General features: G+C 39.8%; 1 protein-coding gene across 1 annotated transcript; it reads left to right on the top strand.

Annotated features, from left to right (window-relative positions):
• The first annotated feature begins 769 nt into the window (after nucleotides 1–769).
• On the top strand, nucleotides 770–1,720 carry LOC115828304 (olfactory receptor 10G4-like). The gene has a single exon (XM_030792263.1). The coding sequence runs from the start codon at nucleotides 770–772 to the stop codon at nucleotides 1,718–1,720; it is 951 nt and encodes a 316-aa protein (XP_030648123.1).
• The last annotated feature ends 7,846 nt before the right edge of the window (nucleotides 1,721–9,566 follow it).

Genomic DNA, 9,566 nt, shown 5'->3' with positions numbered 1-9,566 from the left:
GGAAACCCACGCAGACACGGGGAGAACATGCAAACTCCACACAGAAAGGACCCTGGCCGCCCGGCAATCAAACCCGAGACCTTCTTGCTGTGAGGCGACAGCGCAACCCACTGCACCACTGTGCCGCCGTAAAAAAATCTGAATAGCACAAATTTTTGCAGACTTTGGAATCTTAGCTTATATTAGTAGTCATTAAGTCACTATTTAAAAAACATTGAGAGTTTACGCTTAACTCTTATGACTGCTGAAAGCTACTTATTCAGACATCCATGATTCAAGCATCTATGATAATCATATCCAGGGACAGCAGAATGCTGACTTAACTGAACACTTGATACTGCACATAGTGTACATACTGTTGAATTCCCAGGTCTCAGCCTTTAGCTGATGATTGTGTTTGAGTGACATAAATTCATGTTTACTATTGCCTTAAGTGAAACCACCAGTCATTGGATAGAAGGACTGTCATGAAAAAAATGGGTTTGGCTCACTTGCAGTTAAAGCTGGCTGTCACAGCAGCAGTCTGTCATCATTATTAACAAGGAGTGTTGCAAATTTAAGGTAATGGTTCATTAACTGTGCACTGGATTTTGTTGTTGCAAGAACAGGACATATTGTAGGTCCACAGAACGAACAATCTAGACCTGACCTTTTTTTTTTAACCTTTTACTAACCAAAGCTTATAGAGATTGTATATTCAAGCTCATTGATGACAGTGTGACTCCTCATTTAATCATTTTCTTTCAGGTTTTAACACTTCTTGCAGAAAATGAATCCAGCAAATGACACTGCTCTTTCAGTAACCCAGTTTACAATTACAGGTTTTGACCATCTATCCAATCAAAAGCTTCTTGGCTCTCTCATCCTTATTACTTATATTTTTGTGTTGCTTGGTAGTGCAACAAATATGAGCATCATAGTCACCAGCAGACACTTGCATACACCAATGTATGTTCTCATATGCAACTTGGCTGTTGTTGACATCATGTTCACCACTAGTGCCAGCACAACAATGATTTCTGTTCTTCTTGCGGAGATTAAAACTATTTCATATATATCTTGCATTTCAAGGATGTATGTTTACCACCTTGGTGACATGACAGAATGTCTTGCTTTGTCTTTAATGGCTGTGGATCGCATGGTGGCTATATGTCTCCCATTAAGGTACCACAGCATTCTTACAGTCCCACGTGTTTTTGTGCTCATTGCATTTACATGGCTTATTGGCATGATTGCCATGGCAGCCATGACAGCAACTGCCGATAATCTTCCCTACTGTCAACCAATTATCAGATATGTCTTCTGTGACTACGCTGCAGTGGTCAGGGCTGCGTGCACAGACCCAGAACCATCATTTCTCATATCAACAATTTTGGGTGCATGGTTTTTAGCTGGACAGTTTCCATTCATCCTGTTGACCTATGTAAAAATTGTGCACACTGTTGTGAGGATGCCAAATAAAGAGAGCCAGGCACAGATGTTCAAAACATGCACTACTCACGTTTTAGTGGTCGCATGGTATTACACACCAAAATTAATTACCATACTCCTAACCAGGATAGGTGTTGTCCTCACTGTGACTGAGCGAAATGCCATGGTGATTGTGGCTACGCTGATTCCTTCATTTTTGAATCCAATCATTTATTGTTTAAGGACCAGAGAAATCAGAACACAATTACTGAAAGTACTCTCAAAATTACACGTTACACCAGTAAAATAATACTCTTAACAAGAATGTTCTCTGTTGACCGATCACCATCATTTTAAACTGGATAAATCAAGCTAGTATAATTATAATTAGAAATCAAGCTATTGAAATCATGCCCATCCCTATTATTTGGTTAAGCTCATGAATACCTTGTTAGTCACCCCAATGTGTTCACAGACACTGTAAAGTGATGAAATATATGGCAGTATTTGCTCTTAACTTTTGTTTAGGGGGTGGGGGTGTTGGGGGTAATACTACATTTGATTTTTTTTTTGTCCTCCAACTCAGTGATATGAATGACATATTTATTTTCATGTGACATCCAATACAATTGTTAGGGAATTTCCCTACCGCACATCTGCATAGAAATCATTACAAATCTCCATCCTCAAGGACCATTTTATGCTGTAACATTCACTACAATAATTCTAATCTTTTAAATTCAATAAAGAAATATTGAAATTTAAAGCAGTCGCCAAGTGACATATTACTGTTCTCGGCCTTGCAAAGTTATTGTGCTGGCACTCTAGAAAAAGATGAGTTCCTGCAATGAGCAGTCATTTCTGGGTAAGTTCTGTTACAAATTTCACAAGAGGCTGGATGCATCTGCCAAGCTGATGGTTTATGTAAACACAGTCTAATAATAATAATAATAATAATAATAATAATAATAATAATAATAATATTTAAAAAAAAAACAGAAAACTACACAAGATTACCACTAAGACACTCACAGGACTGAAAGACGATGCTCAATAGAGACACAAAATGAACATGGGTATTTATACACCGAAACTAAAGTTCTAATTAACAAAATGTGAGTGTACAACATAATTTAATAATTAGATGATTAATCTGAAAAACATAACACACAGTGACCAGCAGGAGGAGAATGTGGCGTGTGTGAATTTTGAGTTCATAGAGACATTATCTAAAAAGCATTTTTAAAATATCAGGGAAATGTGTTTAGACAATATGGTGTTTGCCTTTAAAAAAAAAATCTTACTTTCAGCCTTTTCATTTTTTATTTTTGCATTTTAAGAAAGAAAATTGCAGGCTGTATTTTACAATTTGTAATATAGAGTTTCAAAATGTGATTAAATTAGTGAAAAACAAACAAAAAAAATGATTCTCCAAGATTTTCAAACAGCTTGAAGCAACTTATTTAAAAACTTAGTAAACAATTTTACAATTATACAATTATACAATTTTATTGTATAACTGTGAAAACTGCAAAATCTAGTGAGCTGTCTAATTAGTCAGCTGTCTATATAGGCATTTAATTGTAGTGGGACATTATAAGACACTGTATTTAAGACATTCTGTAGTTAGACAGCGATTATATCACCAGTCATTCCCGACCCTTGCACCCGACTGTTTGCTCACTTCAGCCATTAACGTCCGTCAAAGTGTAAGGGCCATGCAGCCTGTTTTCTGGTCTGTCATATTCATTGGCATTAATTTGAGCACCAATGAATCCCCATGTTTGTAGGCAATTCAAGTAGATAGCCAACACTACAACACATAGCTAGGGTGGTTAGCTACAGTAGATAATAATGTTTGACAGAAGGAACATAATAACCCAGTGCTAGGTACCTAAGCTAACATATTACCTAGGTTGTTGGCCATTTGAAACAATAGTCTGAGGTGACAGAGCTAGTGCTTTAATATTCTAATGTCCTCGATGTACAAAATAATGTACAATGCCCGTGGACATGACTAAAATTGTTTATAATGACATTTCTGCACTTTTATGACAACAAACACAAGCAAAACACCATACATTGGGTGAAAGAACTTGTGTAAGAAATTAAATTATCCTCATCGGCTCTGTACTCCCATCTTGAATGAAAATTTTGAAGAAAACTCATCACGTTGCATTTTGGGATTAATTTATTGATTAAATATACAGGAAATGCACTGTGTGTGAATGAGACAGAGTATGTTACAGTCTGTCACAGATAAAGTTGTCTGTTTCACATCTTGCTGTGGTAGAAAACTAGTTCACATGGGCACAGACAGGCAAAGAACTGCACTACCAAACACGGGTTTGTTGTGAAATACAACCATTCAGCTTATGCATCCTGCTTCCTGGAACCTAAGTGACAACCTGCCACTTGCTTTTTGGGCAGGTGGTGGGTGTTAATCTGAAGCCTTGGTCACAGCAACGTCTAATCCTGGAAAAGCTTAATGGACTGAGGAAAGCATCAAACTACATCAACACATAAGACATGTGAAGCCTTTGGAATTATTCGAAAGCGGAATAATTGAGTCCCCAGTTTCAGTATATCTTGAGATCCCCTGCCTGTATTCTGATTTGCGTGAGGTTTACAGCAAACAAGCCACTCATCTCCCTCCTCATCGCCCGTGGGACTGCGTCATCGGCCACCTGTCCAGTACTTCACCACCTCAAGGTTGGGTACACCCCCTGTCTATAAAGGAAACCCTTGCTATAGAGGAATACATTGAGGAAGCTCTACAACAGGGATCTGTCCTTCTACTTTACCAGCATCAGCAGGGTTTTTCTTTGTTGAAAAGGAAGACGGGGGTTTGCGTCTTTGTTTTGATTATGGGCTGAATTCCATGAAGGTGAAATACTGGCACCCACTCCCTGTAGTCCCATCTGCTATTGAACAGCTCCAGGAGTCCTGGTTTTTCACTAAATTAGACCTTTGGAGTGCTTACAATTTGATCTGTATTTGAGAGGGAGAGGAGTGGCAAACTGCCTTTAGCACTACTTCTCACCACTATGAGTATTGGATTATGCCTTTTGGCCTTGTAACTGCACCCTCTGTCTTGCATGCCATGGTGAACGAGAGATGATGGGAAGAATTGCTCTCACTCACATTGACGACATTCCTCTCCATTCCACTGTGCTCTCTGAGCATATCGCACACGTTCGCCTGGTTTTGGCCCGACTTCTTCAACATCAACTTTATGTGAGGGCAAAGAAGTGCGTTAACCATCAGACCACAATCTCCTTCCTTGGATATGTGATCAGCCCTGAGGGAGTGAGGATGGAGGAAAAGGAAATCAGTGCAGTGACATCATGGCCAGAACCCAATACTGTTACAGAACTCCAGTGATTTCTGGGCTTTGCCAACTTCTAACGCCATTTCATTCATGGTTTTAGCTGAGCAGCTGCCCCTCTCTCTGCCCATCTCAAAGGTCAGCCCAGACGGCTTCACTGGAATGACAGGGCCAGGGCTGCTTTCCACTTGCTGAAGGAGCGTTTCACCTCAGCTCCTATCCTGAAAATGCCCGATTCACAAAAGCAGTTCATTGTGGAGGTGGGCACCTCTGACACTGGTGTGGGAGCAGTTTTGTTGCAGCGTTGTGGCGAGCCATCGAAACTTTACCCTTGTGCTTTCTTTTCAGGGAAGCTGTCTTTGGCCGAGAGAAATTATGACGTGAGCAACCATGAGCTACTGGCAGTGAAATTGGTGCTTGAGTGGAGACATTAGAGACATTAGAGGGATCTCAGGAGCCATTCCTTGTGCTAACTGACCACCACAACCTGGGGTACATCAGAGCAGCAAAGCAGCTAAACTCACGTCAAGCCAGGTGGGCCCTCCTTTTCTCTCCTTTCATTTTCTCTATTACCTTCCGCCCAGGTTCATTTTAATGTATGTGAACATGTGATATTCTTCACTCTTAGTGACAGTTGTTTTATTTACTTGCCAGTTCACATTTTGAACGGTTTGAATTTTCTTGTGTCTAAACTTCTATCAATAACACAAGCCCTCAACAGCAATCTATTTTAACAGAATTGATAGAATTGCATTCTACTGAGATTACTAATGTCACTTTGCCTTTTAGGCCAATTTTTAGGCTTTTTAGACCAGGTGTTGCAGACACAGAGGCCTTGTCTTCTACATAATAAATGCTCATTGTTTTAACACACATCCATTTCTGCAGTATATAGCAATTAAGCAAGCGCAGGTTTCTATAATGTTAATACTTCATCGTCATGACAAAAGCCTTAAGCCACATTTTAGTTCTAAAAGTTACAGTCATAAAACAAAGCAGAATTTTTCCCACAACCATCTGCTGTGACCAGGACCAACTTCTCTCGTAAGCCCAAGGCTGCAATGCTTGGATGGCAGCTGCTGGGGAAAGGCCAGACAACACCGGGATGTCTATCTTCAAAGTTGGATAATGGGTGGCCCCTCTGATGCTTGGCTCATAGTAGGTGCAATGAGCCATGTTTGTTAAAAACAGAGCGAGAATGTGAGTTGGACCTTTCCTCTGATTCTCTCCACAGTGCACTTAAAAGAATGAAGTAGGGGTCGACCAATATGTTTTTTTCAGGGTCGATACCAATACCGATTATTAGCAGTCAAGGAGATCGATAACCGATATTTGGAACCGATATTTGCAGTAAAAATGAAACTCTTGGTGTCAAAATTTAGAATAACACGGAACTTCATTGAAATGCCTTTGAGCATATGTTTAATTAAAAGAGAACTTTTCAACATTATCTTAAAACAAAAAGTGCAGGGAGCTCCCAGCAGCATTTCTTATAAAATTAACTGAAAAATTAAATAAGTAAATGAATAGATAGATAAGTAAATACATATATAAATAAATTAATAAATAGAAGTGTCTGTTCAACTCTGACAACTCAGTCCATGTCAGTTTTCAAATTACTGGGGGCATCGGGGGGTCCCCCCCAATTAAGACTTGGACCCCCCCCCCCCCCCCCAAAGAGGTAAAAACAACAGAAAAACAACAGTTTGGGGGGGTTCAAACATTTAAATGCTATATCGCCCTGGAGAAAAAGTTTACCCCCCAATTGTCATTGTTTAATTTGCACTCTGGTCCGTATATGGATTAACACAGGCCTTAAATGCAGTTCCATTACGTCTAAAGTCTCTAACAACAATGTCCTTCACCTCTCTACAACAGTAACATTACTAGTAGTTGTGGGTCGAAACTGAGAGTATGAGTGGCCCTGGTAAGTGACGTGCAAGAAATAATGTTATAGCCTATCAGTTTTTCCGCAAGTCAGCTGGCTAAATTACGGATCAACAAATGAACTTGTTGACGTTTGCTATTGCATTCATGTTAACTCTACAAGACTCAGCATTAGCTTACGTAATTATGAGCATCAGCTACCTATAACATGTAAAAACACCAACTCATACAGGTGAGTAATTTCACGTTCGCTAAAATAAATTCCAGTTGCAGCGCAACCAACATTACTCAAAGATATAGCTATCACTACATAAATAAACTCTATTATCTCGTTAGGGTCCTACTAATTGCCACACTACACCACACTACACCACATAAACGCCTACCACACTGTACCACACTACACCACACTGTACCACACTATATCACACTACACCACACTGTACCACACTGTACCGCACTACACCACACTGTACCGCACTACACCTCACTGTACCGCACTACACCTCACTGTACCGCACTGTACCACACTACACCACACTGTACCACACTATATCACACTACACCACACTATACCATATAAACGCCTACGACACTGTACCACACTACACCACACTGTACCACACTATATCACACTACACCACACTGTACCGCACTACACCACACTGTACCGCACTACACCACACTGTACCGCACTACACCACACTGGACCGCACTACACCACACTGTACCGCACTACACCACACTGGACCGCACTATACCACACTGGACCACACTACACCACACTGTACCATGCTATACCACACTGGGCCGCACTGGACCTGGTATAGTGTGGTGTAGTGTGGTAGGCGTTTATGTGGTGTAGTGTGGTCCGGTGTGGTGCAGTGTGGTATTATGTGGCAATTAGTAGGACCTTCTCGTTATAGTTAACTGTATATCACTGTGACGAAGTGCATTATTCGGACATTTCCTGTGCAACTGGGAAACTGGGTATTTTACAGCTTCAGCGTAAAGGATTGCGATGTTTACTGCAACTTTGGCAAAATCTGCTGCCTCACCTTGGAAACACAGCTCCGGTGAGCTCTGGTCTGCAAATGCGTTCCTCTGTGCCCGTGTGTGGCAAGGTAGCCTTCAGAGTTGACAAGCTATTACTCGTGACGTTTAACCAATAAGATAGTGCTCTGGGCAGGACATTGCTCTAGACCACAGAGTGGTGACTACAGACAGAGAGAGGCGGCTGCATCAGAGCCAAAATAGTGCATTTTTAAATGAATTTATTTTATCGGCAATCAGATAAAAAAAAAAATACCAATACCAATAATCGGAAAAAAGCTGATTTTTTTTATTCAGTTTGTTTATTTGGCTCTGCTCACAGTTTGGATAAATAGTCCTAGTTTAGTTCTCTTAGTGTTGTAGAAGAATAAATGCTAAATGTCTGAGCTGGTTATCAGCGTGTCTGTAGGTGCTTTGAGAAGTCTTTCATTAATACTGTTTCGTTCAAATAAACTGACCTAAGCTGCACATGCATCCAGAATCGCCTTCAGATAGTGACACGTTTCCCCAGTGTAACACAGGGCAGATGTTACCAACCACAGCCACATTGGACTTGGATTGTATAAGGTCCACATCTGAGAAACTGTCAAAAGGTCTTCCTCCCAGATTGACTTGTAAAAGTTGGCCTATATCTCCACAGCAAATATCTGTTATCCAGTGTAACATCTTAGCATTTAAGCAAACACTCATAGATCACGGAACTATTTTTTCTTCCTCCTTATAATTCTAAGGAATATGTCACAATGCTGCTACAAGTATTAAGCTACCTATGTATACCATATGTATATGTGCCCCATACCATGTGTGTATTTATACCATATGTCCACTAAGACCACAGACACTGTTAAGTGTTCAATAAAAACAGCAATATTTCACATTGATTTTTCTTTTCCCATCGACGTCAGTACAAAAATAGCAGTGACATATACATAAATGATACATTGTAAAGGGTAAAATCGATTTAAAAAGAAAGAATGATTACAATTTGACTGATAATTGTAATCATGCATTTGAATGAAAGCAATTTTTTTATCATAATATTGTCTTTGTCATCGGTTCCAGATTTGAAGACTTTATTTAACATTATAAAACTTTGTAGTGACTGGGTGTCACTTTTGTTTCTTGTTTTTCTTCTTGTTGCTAATAAGCACATGAAATCAGTTGCTCACTTGTAAATCTCTGCTTACAAGGCCCCTCTCTCTGCAGGAGGTTGGCAAGTTAGCAAATTCCTACGTATGGTATAATATTCTGATGTAAAATGAACATATCTTATGATGTGTTACATTTGTTCATTTGAATGGACTGTAATAATACCATTTCAAAAAGGCCTCTAATGATATCAAGGAAATTTGTCAGGGAAAAGGCAATTCTGAGTTGTAATAACTCTGACACAGCCATTCACGATGATCGCATTCAGAGATAGTCTGGTAAAGTGGTACATCACTGTATTGTCAGAGGACACTGTACATAGCACTCACACCTATAATGAGTTCATCTGAGACAAATGAGTCCGTGACTAACTTTGTTTGAATGACACAATCCCAACATACTCACCAGGGCCTAAACAACAACTTATTGGACAGAAAAACTAAGAGGGCGTGGTGGTGGTTGTCTTGAAATTGATGTTTCCTGCTATCTGCCATCACAATCATCAAAGAGTGTTGCAGACCGGAGGTAACGGATCACTACTTATACACCGACCTTTTGGCTTTCTATCAAATATGCCTTAATGTAATAGAACACACTGCAGATCCTCAAAATAAGCAGTGTTGTCTTTTGTTTTGTTTTTTCATGAAGCGCATCAGCTCTTTTGGGAACTAGATGTTGCAAACCTGTTCTGTGTAACATTATTTCTTCATTTCATCATTATCTTTTAGGTTTGAAGAAA

The sequence above is a fragment of the Chanos chanos genome, chromosome 15 (assembly GCF_902362185.1).
Source record: "Chanos chanos chromosome 15, fChaCha1.1, whole genome shotgun sequence".
Taxonomy (NCBI): Eukaryota; Metazoa; Chordata; class Actinopteri; order Gonorynchiformes; family Chanidae; genus Chanos; species Chanos chanos.
This window is presented reverse-complemented; position numbering and strand designations above follow the sequence as displayed.

Coding starts and splice junctions, on each gene's coding strand:
- LOC115828304 (XM_030792263.1), top strand. CDS start 770: ATGAATCCAGCAAATGACACTGCTCTTTCAGTAACCCAGTTTACAATT.